At 36.3% G+C, this 19,345-nt stretch overlaps 1 protein-coding gene across 2 annotated transcripts in view; it reads left to right on the plus strand.

The window, feature by feature from the left end:
• The first annotated feature begins 864 nt into the window (after nucleotides 1-864).
• Nucleotides 865-19,345, plus strand: part of ERBB2IP (erbb2 interacting protein) — a 71,491-nt gene continuing 53,010 nt past the window's right edge. Inside the window, exons 1-3 of one of the 2 annotated variants that reach the window (XM_010020814.1) lie at nucleotides 865-916; nucleotides 9,577-9,774; nucleotides 14,094-14,211. In XM_010020814.1, coding sequence (XP_010019116.1) covers nucleotides 9,586-9,774; nucleotides 14,094-14,211 — 307 coding nt within the window. In that variant the 5' untranslated portion in view covers nucleotides 865-916; nucleotides 9,577-9,585. Of the gene's footprint in view, nucleotides 917-9,576; nucleotides 9,775-14,093; nucleotides 14,212-19,345 lie in introns of those variants that run through there. The other variant, XM_010020815.1, reaches the window with a different exon arrangement.

Here is a 19,345-nt window from a genome sequence, read left to right on the forward strand (position 1 = left end):
GGGCTGATTCTGCTTTTAATTGGAAAAAATTAAATACAGTTCCATTTATAGGCAAATCCATTGAATGAAGGCACTACCTATGCTTCCTACAGTTAATTTTTTTTTTTTTCTAGTTACTACAAATCTGATAGATTATACTCTGCCTGATTCAGCTTCTTACCTGTTCTACATGACTTCATGCTCATGTTAGATGATCTGTCTGACCATAGTGGCATTTAATCTCTCTGAAGATATGTTCTACTGTAGTCTTTGTTGGAGGCAGAATTTATCTTTCTATAGGTCCAGCCACTAATTTTGAATGTGTTCAGTTGAATATTTTCGCTTGTTTATAATTGCTTTACTTCAGTGAACATAATGTCAGTGATCTGGTATGGCTTATTAAATATATTGCAACTTTCTAAAATATTAATTAAATTAATGATATAGAAGTGTGCTCATTTCACATTCTGTTAATTTCTGATTTGTTTTTTCTTTCTTCAGAATTGTATACAAGAGCTGCCTAATATGAGATTTAATAATTTAATACAACAATTAAAATGGAGTAGAAATGAAACAATTTTATAGACAGAATGCTATAAAATAAAAACTAAAGTAGGATAAAAGGTAGTGTTTTGTACTACATTACACACATGAAATAATCTCCTCCAAAAGTATATATGCAATTTCTACCGTCTTGAGAGTGTCTTTCAAGTTCTCACACATGTACAGCTTTTTCCTTTTTTCTTTTTTTTTAAACACCCAAACCACAAAAGATAAATATCTGAAAGCAAGATAAATATCCAATACAATAAAACATCAATTTGTTGTTATCTAGTAGGGATAGGGTTGACTAAAATTTTTGTGTCTTTATCTTAAACAGAATGTTGGCTTTGAAAGCTCAGGGAAGAAGCAGCAGGGAGAGAAAAGTAACACAGTGGTAAGTATGTTATTTTTCTTTCCTCTGGGCCAACTGCACAATATATTAAAATAAAAATCCTCTTCTTCATTTATATGTTGTAATAATCACCTCCAAGGCACTTGAATTTTATTCTGCATCATCTCATGTTACTAGGTTTTAGAACTAAAAATACATGCTGAAGAGCTAAGTGAATGATACTTGTGTGCATACAAGTGCCAACTACAAGTGAATGTAGTTGTGTGCATATATAGAAAGGGAAGTTGCAGGAAAAGAATTCTGTTTTAAAGCTCAATATCCATACACATGTAAAGATAAGAATATTTTTTAAAAATTTGGACAAAGATGCTTTGAATACTGCTTTTTCCTCTTGCTGTACTTACTCGTTTGTTGATCTAAAGTGTAGGTGAGCATTTTGTCATTATTTCTCTCTTACTGGAGAGTATACACAACATGAAAAGTATTAAGAAGCCAAATAAAGTTCAATTTTCTGATTAAAGCTCTATGGAAAAGCAACACATGTTCAGAATCAGCTTTTCTCTTTATTAAATGATGCCAGTGCAGATGGCTTTTCCTTCATATTGTAAGGATTTCTAGAGGCAAGTATTTATCATGAATAAAAAGAATGCCCAATAGAATATTTTGTCTTCAGAATTTCCCTATGAATTTCTGTGCAGGAGCCATTATTACCCCCCACCGCCCTCAAAAAAATCCCATACCCAACAACATATGATAGCAGCTTCCATCTGCTTTGATTTTATTAATAGTGCTGCTCAGATTTTGGAAATGCTAATAAGTATTGACACTTCAGTGACTGAAATTTTGAGACTTATTTAAAAATATCAGTTTAAAAGATATAAAATCTTCTGCCTATTTTATCTGGCATTGCTACAAACAGCTTGTACTGAAGATTATAGAGGCATTTGCACATGCTTGCATTTTCCAGCTTTTGTGTGCTTTGGCATTCTCCACTGAGCTAAGAAACTGTGCTGTTGCTTTAGTGCCTCAGCTGTGCTTACTGCTCTGTAAGGTTTGTTGCTTCCTATGGCAAATGACTAGCAATGCCTCTTCCCTTCACATCCTCTATGCTGGTTCATCTCTTTTGACTATATTGTTTTAACTGGAGGAATTAATACAGTATCTCTTCCTTTCTGCTTGAATAGATGTTGACGGTATATGATACATAGCATTTACTCAAACAGTAGATCCAGACATAATCCCTCAAAGGACTGAAGTCGAAGCATAAGCGGTTTAATATGGTTTTATACCTCTTTCAGAGGCTTACCATCTCTTAGTCTGGTTGTTGTGTGTATTTAATTTTCATTGTTTTCTTTGTATAGGAAGTCAGGAACTTGTCCTCTTTGTTTCCATGGATCTTTTTCACAGCAACAATGAAAGAAAATCGAGTTATTTAATGTAGAAATCAGTGGATTCTGAAAGCAAAGCAGTTCTGAAATAGCTTGCTACAGCTAGCTGTGGGATGGATTTCACTTTAATATCCTATTGGGATAAATATTTCATGTTCCTGGCTATGGAATACTTAAAAAAGACAAACACAAAACCACAAACATATTCCATAGTGTAGAAGTATTCTTTAGCCATTTGAAAAGATCATTGTTAAAATACTGAAATATCAATGTCATGGCTTTTTTAAAACAACTCAGTTTTTGAATATTCCATGAAGGTTTGAGGGACTCCTGCAGTTTCCTTCAAAAGCAGTTTGTCATAGTAATTATCTATGAATTTTTATTAAGTGTTTTTTTGGGTTTTTTTAGCATGGGAGGGGAGGAGAAATGAGTGAGATTCAAGCACAGTGGTTTTAAAAATTTATTCCTCTTAATGTTTTTTAATAACACTACAAATACATACCCGAAGAATATGCAATCAAGTCGAAAATCAGAGATGAAGCTCAGATCTAATGCTAATCTCAGCAGCATTGTTAATGGTATACAATTAGAGACTATTCTTCAGATGAAATATTACAGTAGCACTTATTTGGATAGATTGGCTGTCCAGATGGAAGTTAGTTTCAAGGGCTGACTCTGAAAAAGAGCAAATAGAAATGTGTGGGAACTAAGTTATAACTACCTCGACTACAGTTGTGTAGTGAAAGAATGTGTGTTACTGTGTACCTATTATACAGTGTTAGTATGAAAAGTTAGTACAGATATATATAAAAATGCCAAAATTATAATTGTTTGGGTATATGAACATTTTTTTTTTACAGTAAACTTAATCCATAATTTTTCTCATCCCCCCCCTTTTTTTTCCTCTTTTCTATTTTTTTTTTCTTCCTAAGGACATTTCTGTAATGTGTGAGAACACTGTTTTTGAACCAAAATAATGTTACTGATTCCATTACAACTAACTGAAGAGGTTTTATAAAATAGTTTGATGAAGAGCTTCAGATCTTAATTTGTATAGAAGATGTCTGAATATTTTAAAACAAAACAAAATAGAAATAGTAAATTTGAAATCTGGTTAGGATTTAATTCGTAAGTACAAGAAACAGATAATTTAAGCATATGTCTCCAGACTTTACACCTGGCATTTGTCTTCTTGGAGTTACCCCAAGAGAAGCTTCGAGTTTTATTACCAGCTTTGAGTTCTGTATTTCAGCAAGCCAGAAGTAGAATATTGCTGGTTTTGCTTATATCCTAGTAGCTGTTGAGTCACTAAAAGCAAAACTGATTTCTGCCATCTGTGATCCCTTTATTTTCTCAGAAACTGTAGCAAGCATCCTTCATATGTTTGCACTTAACAATTGGTTATTATTACTGTATTTACTAACATGGTGTTCCTCCTGTTACCATTCACCATTGTTCTTTCATGAGTGATGCCTTTTATTTCTTTTGCTCTGAATACTGTATGTGAGCAAGCACAGTGTGTTTTTTGGTGTTCCTGCCCGTGTAGAGGGCATGAAGCAATGGATGCAGTTGAGCATTGTTTTCATATCAGGAGCAGGGAGGCTGAGAGTATAGTTTGACATTAAGATGGTGAAATGGTTCCAAAATCCCTTTATGTCTTACCACTTATTCTCTCTCCCAGAGTGCAGCACTGTGGTTTATTAGTTTGTACTGGCCTGAGTGTTTGCTGGTCTGATTCAGTGAAATGAATGGCATAACCAATCCAGTTTTGCAAAATATGTTTGGGTTTTTTTTTAAAAAGTTTCTAGAAAAGACAGCAAGAAATAGCTTGGGTGACAAAGGGTGAGGAGGTGAAAATACCTTAACTTGTCACTGTGACCAAATGAGTCTTCAAATCTCAACCAGGGAATGCCACTAAACAGAGGGCATATCCCCATCAGGTGCAGCAAGCACAGTACGTGCTATCTTTTCATGTTTCAGCTCCATACCAGTGGCCATTACATTTGAGCCATACTTTGCTCTTCTAAAGAGAATGAGAAAAAGGATCACAGAGAAACAAACTTTCATGTTAGGGCTTGCAAAGTGCTGTTTACTGCCTGTTAAATTAAAACCTCACTGTTCCCATCCAAGAGGACTGGTCTGATTTTAGAGGAAGCCTAAACCAACTCATAGCACCCCCCATCTGCTTTAGATGATTTGCTGATGAACAAGAGGTACCACATAATTTCCAAGATTAGAGAATAGATGATGTGTTCTTACTTTATGGTAAGAACAAAGGGTGTTTTGTGTTCCTTAAAGTACTACGATGTTTAGAGTTTCCCCAGATTTATGCGGACTAGTGCTGTCATTAGACAGAAGAAATGTGTTCAAATTGTGCTATGAGTTTTCACAATTTAGCATCTTTCACCAAGCTAAATAGCCTGTTTCATGGTATCTTCTATGATCTTTAATATCTCTAAATATAGGCTGGTGTTTTTGGTTTTTTTTGTTTGTTTGGTTTTTTTTTACTAGATTGAATATGATTCTTAATAAATAAGGGGTTTGGGGTATTTTTTTCGTAATTCTTTGTTTCAACAGGAGTATGTTGGATCTTCTGTCAGATAGCCAAATTAGCCTTCTTGTATTTGTCAGGTTGCATGTTAGGTCACATGCTCTGCAACATAATCTTTCCCTTTCCTGTGTTTCCATATCCTCAGCTCCCTAATTCTGAACTTAGTTGTAGATAGTGGAGTGGGCTAAAGAGAACTTGACCTGTTATTTTTGTGCCTAGTTGTTTGTGCTTTTCTGTATAAACATCTGATAGCTGGTTTTGTTTTCAGCTCTGCTGATGATGTAACTGGTAAACACCCTTTTGAAAGGCTTGGGGGGTGGGGGAGGTGCTTTCACCAGCTTGAAGCATGAGCAATCACATCCTGTTAGCATCGGACAGGAAATTTAAAGGACTAATGGTACAGTGAAACACTTGCTTTTAGACCGAATTAACAGATACTAGGAACAAAATTACCGTGAACCTAAATTGTGCTCGTAACAAGCCTGAGTTCAGAATTTTCAAAGACGTGGTATTTGGGGGATGTGTGTTTTGTTTTCTGGTGGTGTGGAGTTTTTTGTAGGTTTGGGTTGGTTGGTTTGTATTAAGTGCTCAGCAAAAAGTAGGTAGACATGTGAGTGGACAAATATGTCCCATATATTTCTGGCAGATCTGCAGGTGCTGTTGGGCTGCCAGGTACTTGGATGACAGGGGTGTGCAGGGAATAATCAGAGTTTCATGAAAGAGTGATTCCGCTGGATGATGATGTCTTTTTGGGATTAAATATTTAGTGTGTATCCAACCTTGCTGTTGATCTCACTTTCTTTCAAACTGATGCTTTGCTTTTCTGCTTCCAGTGACTTTATTTTATTCAGTAAAAATGTTTCACTTTTTATAATTGTATTGGCTGCGAGTGGCAAGGTTTTGGTAGTGGGGGGGCTGCAGGGGTGGCTTCTATGAGAAGATGTTGGAAGCTGCCTCTGGAGCCAGTTCCAGCTGACTCCAAGATAGGCCTACCCTGGCCATACCTGAGTCAATCGGTGATATTGGTAGCACCTCCGTGGTAAAGTATTTAAGAAAGCATAACAACCTGCTGCAGAGCAGCATCCAGGAGAGAGGAGTGAGAATATGTGAGAACATCTACTCTGCAGACACCAAGGCCAGTGAAGAAGGAGGGGAGGAGGTGTTCCAGGCACCAGAGCAGAGATTCCGCTGACTGTCATGCAAGACAAGGGGTAATGGTTTTAAACTGACAGAGGAGAGATTTAGATTAGGTATTAGGAAGAAATTCTTTACTGCGAGGTTGGTAAGGCTCAGGTTGCCCAGAGGAGCTGTGGCTGCCCCATCCCTGCAGTGTTCAAGGCCAGGTTGGATTGGGCTTTGGGCAACCCAGTCTAGTGGAAGGTGACCCTGCCTGTGGAAGGGGGATTGGAACTAAAAGGTAATAAGGTCTTTTCCAACCCAAAATATTCTATGATTTCATGTTACTATGAAACATGAAGGGTTTTGTGCTTGCTAGACTCCCCTGATTTTTGGGAAGGAAAACAATGCTATACTTTGTGTTTCTTTCTACCTTCTGTGTATTTACCCAAACTATCCATGGAGAAGTTCTTATTTTGAGCAATAGAAGAAAAGTACATGTTCTGTGTGACATTGCAAGTTCCTGGTTTTGGTAATTGTAACAGTGGACTCTCTGTAGTACATCCTTTTCTCCATTTTATTTTTTCTGCTTGGGCAACTAATGACAAGATAAGTGAACAGAGAGACAGGGATCGAGGGCTGTGTGTTTCTGACTGTCTCTCTCTCTAAATATATATTGCAGAAGAGTGATGGTGTAGAATACTTTCTGCAACTATCCTGCCGCACCCATTTTCTAGTATTAGCAGCCATCTCTGTTGCAGAACGCCAGCGCTAAACAGCTATTCATATATGTGTAGAAGTAAAATTTGAACAAATATAAACCAAGCTGAACTACATCACATTGCACTGTTTCCTACATTTACTTATATGCAGATCTTTTGATTAATTCTTGTTGTTTAAATGTTATAATTAAATGTACACTTAAGTTGGTCAAATCAATGGTTTTGTGGGAGAGTTGTTTATTTGATACTTAAATATGAATTTGTCTGTTTTGGTTTGAGATGTGAGCTGTGAGTTTACTTTAACTGACATGATAATTGACTGGAGATATGACCTGACACTGATGTTGCATGGGCATTTGTTTAATGATCCGTATTTTATAGAGTTGTGGATGCATCCACCCTCACCTCCTCACCCTAAAGCTCAAGATCTCTTTTACAAAATAAAGGAATAAGTTAGGAAAATTAGGTGTGCATGTTTTGCATTGTTAGGCTTTACAAGTTATGTTGCTTCAGAAACTTTTGAGGCTTGAGTAAGTAATACTTGGTGTGAAGAGAATGCCTACTGAAAAAGTGGGGGCAAACAGTGTAATGTGTGCTGGTTTTGAGGGATTTGAATGAGAGTATCATATTTCATTATTTATATGAATCATGTAGCGAACTTTTTCATATTCTGGAAACCAAAACATAATTCTCAGAAGTTGAAATGACTGGGTAAAGTGGGTTTATTGATGGCTGCAGCTGGTATAATATAGGTGTGTCTTCCACTGCTAGATTTCTGATAATCAACTCACACGTACAATCTCTGCTTTTCCAGTCCTGGTTGTTACCAAGGTATATGTCCTTCTGTTTACACCCCTGTTTGAAGAGAAAGATACTGCTGTTAGTACTTCTTTCTGGAGTGGTCAGAAAGACCTCTGCAGGTCTCTGAAGTAATACAAAATGAGACAATACTTCTTTGTTAAATGCTTTTTTGTTTGTAAATGTTTGCTGTGGACCCTCTTGTGTCTTCACATGTGGCCTCTGAGGAGTGGAGAAGGTGTGGGTAGCTCTAAACCAGAGAGCACGTCAGCTTCCGAAGCATCTTTGTCATCTGGCTGCGGGTGGCTGGAGGATGTCATGCTTGGAACCTTTTACACTGTCTCTTTTGCTTACCTTCCCATTCTGTGGGAAACCCTAGCGCAGAATTTGTATTCTCTGAAGTTTGCATTGCAGCACAGTTAAATGTATTTAATTTTAGGTCACTTTTTATTTAAAGAACATGGCTGGACTTTTACAGGAAGTGTTAAGTGTTCTGATAGATAATCAACATTGTAACAAAATCTTAGCAACATCTAAGCATTGTTAATAAGAAAGTCTTGACATCCCACTATCTTAATGAAGAGTTTCTTCCCTCTTTTTAATGGATGGATGTAGAATCTGACTGCACACAGCCTAAGTGATAAGTGGCACTTCTCTTTAGAGAAAAAGCTAAAGTACAGCAGTCCGTTGACCTGTTGTCATATAAATTAAACATACTGTGAAGTACTTGGCAAGCTAGCTGCTCATAGAGGTTAATCCAAGTGCTTGACTTTTTTCTTGTCTTCGTATGAGGAGGGGTCTTGCAGTCTGTGACTTCATGTAGTGCAGCAGCCATGGTATTTTGTTTTCTCCATGTGTTACTAGCATACTGTCTGAAAGTTTAAGTGCAGTCTGCTAAATGTGTCTGACTTTTTTGGCAGTTGGAGAAGAAAGTTTCCTGTCATCAATCCAGAAGTTGAAATATAATTTCTGCAATTCCAAAAAGATGAAATTTTTTAAAAAGCATACTTTAATTTGCAGTGTTGGTGGTTTGATTAAGAAAATAAATATTCAGTGCTGTTTTGGAAAAGTATGTATTTTTAGACCAGTTTCCTGAGGAAGTAAAGCTTACATGATCATGTTGTCTGTCTGCACATGTTAGTCCTTCCTGAAAAATTGTTGAGTCTGTCATCTGATTTCAGAAAAACTTGAGGTGACATTTTGAAGAATAATTTTTTCTGATTTTTGTGGAAATTCATTGCTAATCAGAGGAAAGAGACCTAAACTTGTGTTCTTGCTGAGGAGGAAAAAGGCAGAACAAGCCTGGTATATGCTGTCAATAATCAGGCAGTTAGCATCATTTAAGTTGGCCATCTCTTGCTGAGTAAGAATATTGTAAAAGCCACAAAGAGTAGAGGGGACTGTTGTAGCAATGAATGAGAATGAAGAAGGATACACCTCCATAGCAAGGTGAAATTTCCTTAGTTCCAGAGTGCGTGCAAAATGTGTTGAAGTTTTCCAAAATGAATGGAGTTGCAAAAAGAATTCACTGCTTTATGTGCACCTGGTAATCTTTCATTTTAAACTGTAGATACAACAGTTGGTAGAAACTACACTGGTTCTTTCTTATATTCTTTCTTTAAACAAGGGATTTGAAATTGAGGTACATGAATTTAATCTTACCACCAAAAAAAAAAAAGTTGGCTTTCCTACAGCTACATTTAAATACTCTATAGAGGGTGGATTTTATTTTATTAAGCAGTATCATCCCGGTAACCTTTGTGAAAGTAGGGCTAACCTATGTTGTGAAAACACAGTTGACACTTCAGAACTGCTGCTTAAAAATTCTCTGTAATGGAGGGCTGTGTTCACAGGTAACAAGTTACAGGCTAAATTTTGACTTTGCCTTCTGGTGTCTATATGTACTTTTACCCCATTTAATGCTACTATAGATCTGTTATGTCTAAAAGAAAATAAATACTCTCTCTCCACACCCTCATGTATGCGTATACATGCACACATATGCAGATATGTATACACTTCTTTCCTTTTTAAGTATTTAGCAGCCAGTGGAAGTTGGAGCAGCTGCTCACGTGAGTATTTCTGAAATTGTCTTGGTTTTTAACCACACCAATTTCTGTTTCACAGTGCCTGAAAATGACAACAAAGCGGAATTTGTTTGTGCGGCTGGTGCCATGCCGCTGCCTGCGCGGAGAGGAGGAAACAGTCACTACACTTGATTATTCTCACTGCAGCCTGGAACAGGTGCCTAAGGAGATTTTTACTTTTGAAAAGACCTTGGAAGAACTCTATTTAGATGCTAATCAGATTGAAGAGCTTCCAAAGGTATGTTGGGTGGTTTTCCTTTTAGTTACATTTTTTAACTCTGTAACTTCATTAACATTGTAGAAGCTGACAGTGTTCAGCTTCCCTCTTTAGCTTTTAGGCTGCAGTTTGCCAAATATTTTTAAGTAAACGTTGATCCCAGAGAAAGCAGCCCCAGTAGAAGGAATGTTTATGTGTTCCAGCTTGACTAGTTTGCTGCATGAATTGGGATGAAAATGCTTGAGCAACTGACCTACTCCAAGAGACGTACATACCAGAAGCAGCTGGCTATTTTATTTCTCTGGCAGTGTATGCCGAAACTGACTTAACTGCATTCAACAAATTGCAGCATTATTTTGAATCTCTGATAACACATGAAGATCAGAAGTAATAAGATTAATGTCTTGTTCAAATCTGTGCCCACAAAAGATAGCTAAAATCTTAAGTTTCTGTTCACTTGAAGTCCTGCTTTCTTCTTAGGTACATGACTTAAGAGACTTTCTGAAGTATCCCAATTGCTTAAATCAAAAAACTAGGAGAGATAGAATGCCAATTTGGTTATAGCTTTATTATAGAAGATCAATATTTGTTGTTTGTTGTAAAAACTGAAGACAAATTTCATAGCTTACTATACTATAGAAAAGAATGAAAATCTTTGCTAGCGAGACTTTTGAGAAGTATAAAGTGATCATTGCAATAGACTAATTTCTGTTAGGAGGTCCTGTCTTGGTGGGATTAAAAACTTAGTAGTAAGATGAAAGACTTAATATTTAAAATTGTTTTGTCAGAATTGTGTGCAAATCTTCACTGTCAGATAGGACAACCATGGAGTGCTGTGTTAGATTTTTTGGTAAATTTGCTATAACTGTATCAGGTTTTGCTGGTTTAGATTTTTTTTTCAAGATAAATGGAGCTAATAAGGAAATAAAACAATTTCAGGATAATAACTTGAAAATTATCAGAAGCCCTAGATTCCAGTAAAGCTGACTTAAGCCACCTGAGTGCTCTTGAAAATCCAATCTAAAATGCTCTTGAGAAGCCACCAAAGAAACCACTTGTATTTGTATGCTGAATACAGCTAACAACATAAAGCTAAAGCTAGGCATTTTGCCGAAGTCCGTTACAGTTTAGAACTTCCACTGTTTTATTCTAGTCTTTTCCCAAGCAGATATTTCTTTAGAGTTATTAATTTTAGGTTTTAGTAACTTGCATTTTAAGACTTTGTATCAGCCTTTGAGGATTTTTCAGAGGATTTCAGAACTTAATTCCTGATTCTTATTCTTTATTTGAGAAAAACAAAATTAAATGCTTAAAAAAAAAAGAATAAAATACCTTTCTTAGAGGGGTGAAAAAAATAATCTTAATTTCTCTTGTATTAAGAACTAAGCAAATATCTTCCAAACTCGTAATTCTCTAAAAAATTTCTTAACCTTAAGAGGGAAAAAGATATACTGTAGTGATCAAATGGATGCACATTGAGTTTTAAACTAAAGCCATTTGTCTGCTTTGCCTTCCTTTTTTGTTAATTGCCATTTAATTTCATTAGTTTCTGTATAAAATTGAATTTTGTTACATGGGTAAACTGAGAGGTGGGCAGTCTACTACTTGCCCTGGTCTAATCTGTTTAAATTATCCACGTGATTACAAAGTCGGCTTGGAAAATGTTTTGTTCCTTTTTGCTTTTCTTCTTCTAGTAGGTTAGCTTGCTTCATGTTAGTGCATTTGTACATTATAGTAAGTCATCCTTATAGGTTTATTTTTGAGAAACTAGCATTTTGTTTCCAGCTTTTAAGTTATTTTTGTCATTTTTTACTACCCTTTCAGTTTTCAAAAGAAAAAGACCCCACATATAAATTCAAATTCTCTAAAGGAAGCAAGCAGAGAGATTAGGGACTAGTGAATACATAGTAGAAGTGTTTTATTTAATAATTTGACATAAATAGTGATCTCAAAACTATCCATTGAAGATCTGTAAGGGAAGGCCTGCAAAGTTTGAAATGATCCTAGTTGATTTGGAGGCAGAGTTTCAAGCTGGGTATGCCTTTTCTCTAACCCAAGCTTTTATTCACTCTTTTAACTCTGAAAAGACTTCTAATTAAGTCATCTCAGATGAAGGGTGTGGTACTTATTAGGCTGTCTCCAGCTTTCTGAAGCCTGGTTAAGACATTCCCACTCTTCCCCTTTCCTCTTTGCCCCTGATTGTGTGTTCTTTTCCATGTTGTGCAGTCTGCTGCCCTTTGCATGCCACAGCACAACTAGTTTGGGGCTGTCTTGTCAACGTGATCACTGAAATGGTCTGTCAGTGTGTGGGTTTGTTTTGTTTGTTTGTTTTTTGTCTTGGTTTTGTTTTGTTGTTTTTTCGGTTTTTTTTTTAATTTCCTCCAATCTTTTCAGGACTCCAGGATACTTAAAAAATCCATTCTTACAGTGTAGTCCTTAATTTAGTTGGCTGGCCAAGAGGCACAGCATGAACAAACTGTGGTGGAGAGAAAGGTAGTGGTAGAGAAGGAATTTGCTTCACATAAAGCACTGGTGTGTAGACTCAGTTTCAAAAGTGACAAGACATTTGAAATGCTTTCATCTTGTGTGCTAAAGCACGTCTGAAAAAGTACCCTGTTTATCCCAAGCGCCATGGTATGCATTTTTGCTGAAAAGCTCAAACTGTTTTAGTTTTCCCTTTCACTTTGCTGTTTGGAAGAAACTGGAATTCTGCAGTAAAACAGTCTTTAATTATATGACTTCTGGTGCTTACTAACAGTAATGATGATCTACTTAATCACTGAATATGTAAACATTAAAAAAGAACAACGACAACGACAAAAGGAACAACTACAAAGACAACACCATATAAAATTCTCCTCCCCCCATTTTCCTTTAGGGATCTTGCAATTCCTTGTGCTGCATTTGCTTCCACCTGACTAATTGGGGAAATTTCTAGTGATTCCAAAAGTCCAGCTTATTGTGTTCAGGGATAAGTTTTAAGTATATATTCTTGCTTGAACTACTGAAATAAAGGAGTGGCTCCAAAACACATGACCTCATCAAAGTTCTCCTTCTAATATAATACCCTAAGTAACTTGTAACTCTTCAAAGCCTTAATGATATCAACTAGTTCTAACAGAGGCACGTTTCTGAGGAATTGGAAACATTAGTAGGCAAGTTAAAGCTCATTCCTTGAACTGTCCAATTGCTAATTTATGTCTGCTTTTGTTCTGGGGTGGGATATGCAAATGTTACGTGAATGGGGCTCTTTAGACAGTCTGTGGTTGAAATAATGGCCTTGTAATTGAGAGAGCTCCAAGAAATTTTGCTTGAAGTAAGCCCATTGTTATGATGTTGATTGAGATAAATTTTTTAAGTCGTAGAACACTTAATCTTTTCTCAGAATTCCAGAAGAAAAGAACACTAAGTCCAGGTACTCATGTGTTACCCAAAATTGCCAGGAAAGCAATATTCAACATCAATTGTTCAGATGAACCTTTTCAACCACCTGCTTGGAGATATTTTGTGCTATCTATAAGTTTCCTATATATTTTGGATGAGTAAAAAAAGATTTTTCTTCCATTACACTAATATTAACTTGCCTTATTTTGTCCACTGAGTGAAAGTCTCAAAGTACCTTGCATATATTGAGATATTCTTGATACAAATTGTAATCTCCTCTGTATATCTGCATTATACAGTTTTCTATATGCTTAGATCAAATTTTCACTAGTTTTCATCCTAATAGATTTTTGTGTACTTGAGCTGGGAAACATGGAAGGGGAAAAAGGTCTTGTAAGATAAAAAAGAATACAATTTTAACTTTTAGAGAAGAGTAGGAACAGGATTTGACTCAAATCCTCTGTTCAGAACTATTTGACTTTTTTAAAAATGTGGGATTTTGGGAGGTTTTTGTTGGGTTTTTTTGTTTGTTTTTTTTGTTTGGTTGGGGTTTTTTTGTTTTTGTGGGGTTTTTTGTTGTTGGGTTTTTTTTGTTTTTTTTTTAGCAAACTGTAAATTCCTCTGGTGTATGACATGGAATGCCTATTATAGAAAACATTTTGCAATGTTTGCAGGACTGTGTAACTACAGGTCACAGTTTCTGTGATACTCGAAGGAATTTGTAGGAAGATTTAAGCATAGCTGCTGGCTTGTTGTGACTGCTATTTTTTGGTTTCCAAAGCATTGTAAATGTAATCAGTTTTGAATAAAACCAGTTAAATAAAGTTTTTGTAGTCAAAACCTAAATAATCTGGCCTTCAAGCTGTGAGGTCAGAAGTTTAAAGGGATTAAAACCAAAAGCTTTATAGAGAAAACTAAAAGAAAATCACATTCACTTTTTTTCTTTGTTTCAATAGCAACTTTTTAACTGTCAGTCTCTGTACAAGCTGAGTTTGCCAGACAATGACCTAACCACATTGCCAGCATCCATTGCAAATCTCATTAATCTCAGGGAACTGGATGTCAGCAAGAATGGTAAGTCGCTTCACTTTTTATATTGGGGTAAAAGCCAAACTGCCACTCACTGTACAAAGACACTAGTGAAAATGTAATTTTTAGAAGCTGTACAACTAGTAGATTTTAAACTACTACTGTAAATAGCTTCTTAACAGAAAAGATGCTCTTTTATGGTATGGTTGTGATTTTTAATTGTATCTCTCAAGTTGATTGGTTTGTACTTTGAGATTCATGCCTGAAAACTGGTATTATAAAAGTATTTTATATTCTCTCAATATGCATATGCTCATATTTATTACATTTAGTGGCTTTCCTCATGTTTCACTATACTGAAGAGAGTTTGCACAAGAATTCGTAAAATTTTGCTGGATTCTGTTGTTATTCTTTGTTTCATGTGAAAAATGTTTTCAGTTTATTTTAATGAGCTCTCTGGAATGAGCAGCCAGTAAGGACTTGGCCGCTTTGCTGTCCTGCTCTGGGGATGGTAACCTCTGCTGCATGGGGAAAAGTGTCTGTGGAGAGTGACTGGTTCACTTGTCTGACTTGTTAAAAATCTATCATTCTGTGTGAGTCAGCCTTTTATAATTTATGAAACATTGTCAGCCAAGTATTGTATACATGGGGTTTTATTAATGATACTGCTTTGGCAAGGTGGCAGATTGAAACTGTGAGGAAATTGAACTAACTTATGTTGTCATCAGACTTGGTTGTGTGGCCTATTTGAGAGAAAAGAAAAAGTTCAATCATGCTAATTGATGAGGATATAATAGTTTTGTCTTACTAATTCAAAGTGAAGTAAAAGGACCTCCCCTTGAGATCATATTTGAAAATAAGAATTACATAAATATGCCAAAGATTTTATTATATTAAATTCATTGCTTTATTTGGACAGCTAGCTAATTGTGACTCCAGAAAGTTAAGTGAGCTCTGCTTTATTAAGAAAGTATTCAGTTGTTGCAGTGTTGGCATTCTCCTTGATTGTCCATTGTAGCCCAGCCTCTACTTAAACTGTTAGTTTATTATTTCTGCCTAATGAACACAGCATTTAGTGTGATAAATTGACCTGATTGTTACTGCTGTGTTCCTGGTACAAGTGGATTAATAGTCTTTCTCAAAGAACACTGGCCTTAAAACTTTCATAGTGACACACAACAGAAAAATAATCATCTTTTGTCCTAGCCTGAACTGTTGAAAGGATTAAGTGTTTCAAACACAAGGTCTCAATGCAGAAAACTTAAAAGCAGCAAAAGGGCATTGGAGTTCTAGTGCTGGCAAATTTCATAGCTCACGTACCAAAATAGGCAGCTGGTCACTTACCAGCCAGAGAGTTCCTTGCCCATCCAAAAAGGCATAACCTTTAGTTAAGCCTTCAGAGAGCTGTTGAAAGAGAACTAGTTCCTCTGAGGCATATAAAGAATGTAAGGAGGCAATAGCTGAAATATATGCTATACTAATTCCAGTAGATAGTGTAGCTCTGTTTTCTAGGGTTTGTTTTGTTCTTAACACCTTTAAGAGAAATGCCAGGATGCAAACTTACTTATGTGAACTATTCTTATCTGCCTGTTCTCAGTCTTAGCACAGTTTGGGTATCTTCTCTGCCTAGTATTGCACATCAAAAATAGTCCTGAGTTCACATGCTTGTTTACTTGGGACATCTTGTCTCCCACTATTGCTGAAAGCTCTGTAAAACCCCAAATCAGGGTCCCCATTTGTTCCTGTTGAGTGACCCTAAGAAATACTGCTATTTATTCTGTAATAAATTCGGTATTATTTAGGACTTCAGTTTCTTGGCTGAAGTGCCTTTCTCTTTCTGTTTCTCTATCTACTGTTGCAATCACAGAACATTTTTCTCTTGACAACTGCAAGCCTATTCTCTCCTCTTGAGCCTGCTTTCCTCTTGGTAAGAATTTACTGCTCAGTTTCCCACCTTCCATGATTGTTCTGCTGTGTGCCTATAATAGCGCCAAATAGGGAGGGGGTTTACTAGTTTTCCAAGACTAGCAAACAGATAAAAGTACCTGATTCTTCCTTTGTCTTTGTTAGATATTGAAAGACTACAGTGTGGAAGCAGTGGGCTTTGTGGGAAACACAGGGATTGATTTCTCTTTTATTAAATAAATACATAAAAAAATACTGGAGATTAATCACCAGTTTTGGTGCCTGATGATCAGATATGCCAAATTCTGAAATAGCTGAGTGTGTTTTTCAGATTGCTGTACTTGTGATAGTTCCCGTGGTTTTCTTGTAGTATTGATATACCGTATTTTCTTCTGATGGGGATGGAGCTAAATTATGGAGTGCAGATGCCTTTAGATCAAATATGCATTTAGTTTTGAATGTCGTATTTTAGAAGGGTAGTTACTTAGGCTTCAGTTTTCAAATACAAGTGTACATAAAATGTGATAGGATTTTCATGTAAGATAGTTGAGCTGTTTGTGGCATAGACATAATCAAATGTATTGACCAAAGAGAAGTATTTAATTTTCTAAAGAGCTGATACAAAAATGAAGAATGAAGCTTCAAGTTTAAAGCATGTTCACATTACCTGATGAACTGTGGAGTCTGGCTCACAGAGGGAGACCTCTTGCACGAAGAAGCATACAGCTTTCCAGTAGAACTAAGTACATATATATGTATGTGTATAATATTTGACATTTAAATGAAAGATCAAAATTGTAGAAATTCTTCAAGATAGCAGATTCATTACATAAAAGGTATTAGTCCAAGAAAGCAATCTTTATGATAATAGGTCTTGTCTTTTTCGTTTCAGATTTAAATGTCTTAATTTCATATATGCAATATATAAAATTGTGTAACAGAGACATGGTAGATGTGCAAATATGGATACTTAAGAATATTTAATAATACTGAAACAGAACAAGGATTCATCTAGTTTAGTGTCCCATCTCTAACAGTGACCGAAAGCAGAAGCCTAGGGAAGATTTAATAAAGCACAGAAAGCTAGATGTGTTTTTCCCTGTATGCTCCCCGCGTCCAGCACCTTATTCAAGAAAGTCCCAGTGTCTAGCATCTTACTCAAGAAGGCCTGTTATTCTGGCCTTCTTGAGCCAGACAGGGTAGGAGTTTTAATTTGTAGCCTGCATTTGGCTCCTCTGTCAATGTATCTCATCTTTTCATGAAGTGATGTACATTTCAAGGCATGTGCTGCGTTTTGGAGTATAAGCCTCTGATGTCTGTGTCTTACGGAGCACACAGAAGTCTTTGTACAAGCATTTGGTTTGGAATATATTATTCATGGCTGTTGAAGAGGTCGTGGCACAGATGTAGCCTAAAATACCGAACTGCTGCTGTATGTGCAGCAAGCATGAAGTGGAGTTAATTTAACTCTGCCTTTAGTCTTGGCAAAGGGCAATAAATCCTGTATTTTTTTGGTTTTGGTAGTGAGTATATCGGTTCACGGCACCTTAACCTGATTCCCAAGGCTATTATAAACCCTCAATATCAGAGGTATTCCATTGCTTCTTTTCAGGTATGCTTCAGCTTTGAAGCTTTTAGCTGAAGCTTGATTCTAACCTAGTCACAAAGACGAAATGATACTTGGACATATGGTACAATAAATAAATAAATTGCATTCCTGTGCCAGAAATTACATCCTGTGAGAGACTGAATTTTTAAGTTCTCTATTATTCAGGCCTTCGAAGGATTAAATAGCAAGATTAGAAAATAACTAGCAAGACCAAAAGGAACATGGTGTTTTGGAAATCAGGGTATCTTCAGTAGTCTCTTAGATATTAAGAAGTGGTTCTCTTTCACTGTGATGTTGAAGAGAATTTAAACATGTCAGTTTGTCGGTCTGTATTGCAGGGAATCTTCATGGAAACATACACAAACTAAACCTAAGAAAAGAAAATCCCCCCACACACACTCCACATCCCCTGCCTTGAGGCATATCTGCCTATAAAATTATTTTAAGTAATTTTAAATAATTTTGTTAACAGATGCAAATTTAGATCAAATATGTTTTCTTCATGTTTTGAAATCATCTGCTGATTTGGCAAACTACCTGTAGTATGCTGTGTGCCAGAAGTTGAGGAATTGGAGAACAAGAATTTAAGAGCGTATCTAGTCTTATGTTGCCCATCTGGTGCACTTTATAAATATGGTTTTTCAACAAATTGAGAATTATTCATAGTTAATAGAGGGAGACAGATCCAAGTTTTATTTTCTGCAGGGAGAAGTAAGAGAGGAAGATCCTGAATACAAAAATAACTTGCCGTATATTTGTTATTTCTCTGCTTGTACTGGAGAGGGATGTAGGGGTGGGAGGAACAGATGGGAGCAGGGGTTTATATCACCCATGATAGTGAAGTAAAAAATAAAAGACCGGCTCCTGCATCTGTAGTTTTACTATGTTGTGTCATCATACAGAAGTCATAAATTTACCCTAAATATAGGCTGCTATTCTATTTGAAGTTCTTTATTCAAGTATTCATAGTATTTTTTCTTAAATATGTTGTCTATCTTATTAAAAATACTGAATAGGATCTGTCTCTGCGGAATGAAATGGTCTCTGTGTACAAGAGAGGATGCGAACAGAATTGAATTTCAATGCAGCTGAGGTCTTGACTGTGGAATTTGAGTGTTCATATGTGAAATTCTAAAATAAGTTGAATACAAATATCTTCCTGGACTCAAATTTTTATACCACAGAAAAGGCATTATAGGAGTAATTATGTGGGGTTTAGATGTGGGTTTGCGTGTAAATTGAGAATGTACCTTTTAATTTTATAAAGGCATGTGCTTTGAGTGACAGTCATCATGTATCAACCAAAAGTGACTGGACAGGTAACACTGAATTTGCAACCCAGTGTGGTAGGGGATGTGGGACAGGAGGGGAAAGCAAAGCATCATTACATGATTATGTTACACTTCAGTTTCAGGTTACTCTGCAGGCTTACACAGAGTCCAGCAGAGTAAGCGAGTTACCATCTCCCAACCATGACTTAGCCATAGTCGAAAACCACCTGAACCTTGGAAATTCTCCAAGACAGCATTATGAACAAAACTGCTACCCACAACCTTCCTAGTGTTTCATATTTTGCAATTTTACCCTGCCCTCTTTATGTAAATTAGTGTCGGGCATGTCTTCAAGAAGCAGCATTACTGGATATCTTTTCTTTTTTTTTTTTTT

This window comes from Nestor notabilis, unplaced genomic scaffold (genome assembly GCF_000696875.1).
Source record: "Nestor notabilis isolate BGI_N333 unplaced genomic scaffold, ASM69687v1 scaffold2658, whole genome shotgun sequence".
Lineage (NCBI taxonomy): Eukaryota > Metazoa > Chordata > Aves > Psittaciformes > Psittacidae > Nestor > Nestor notabilis.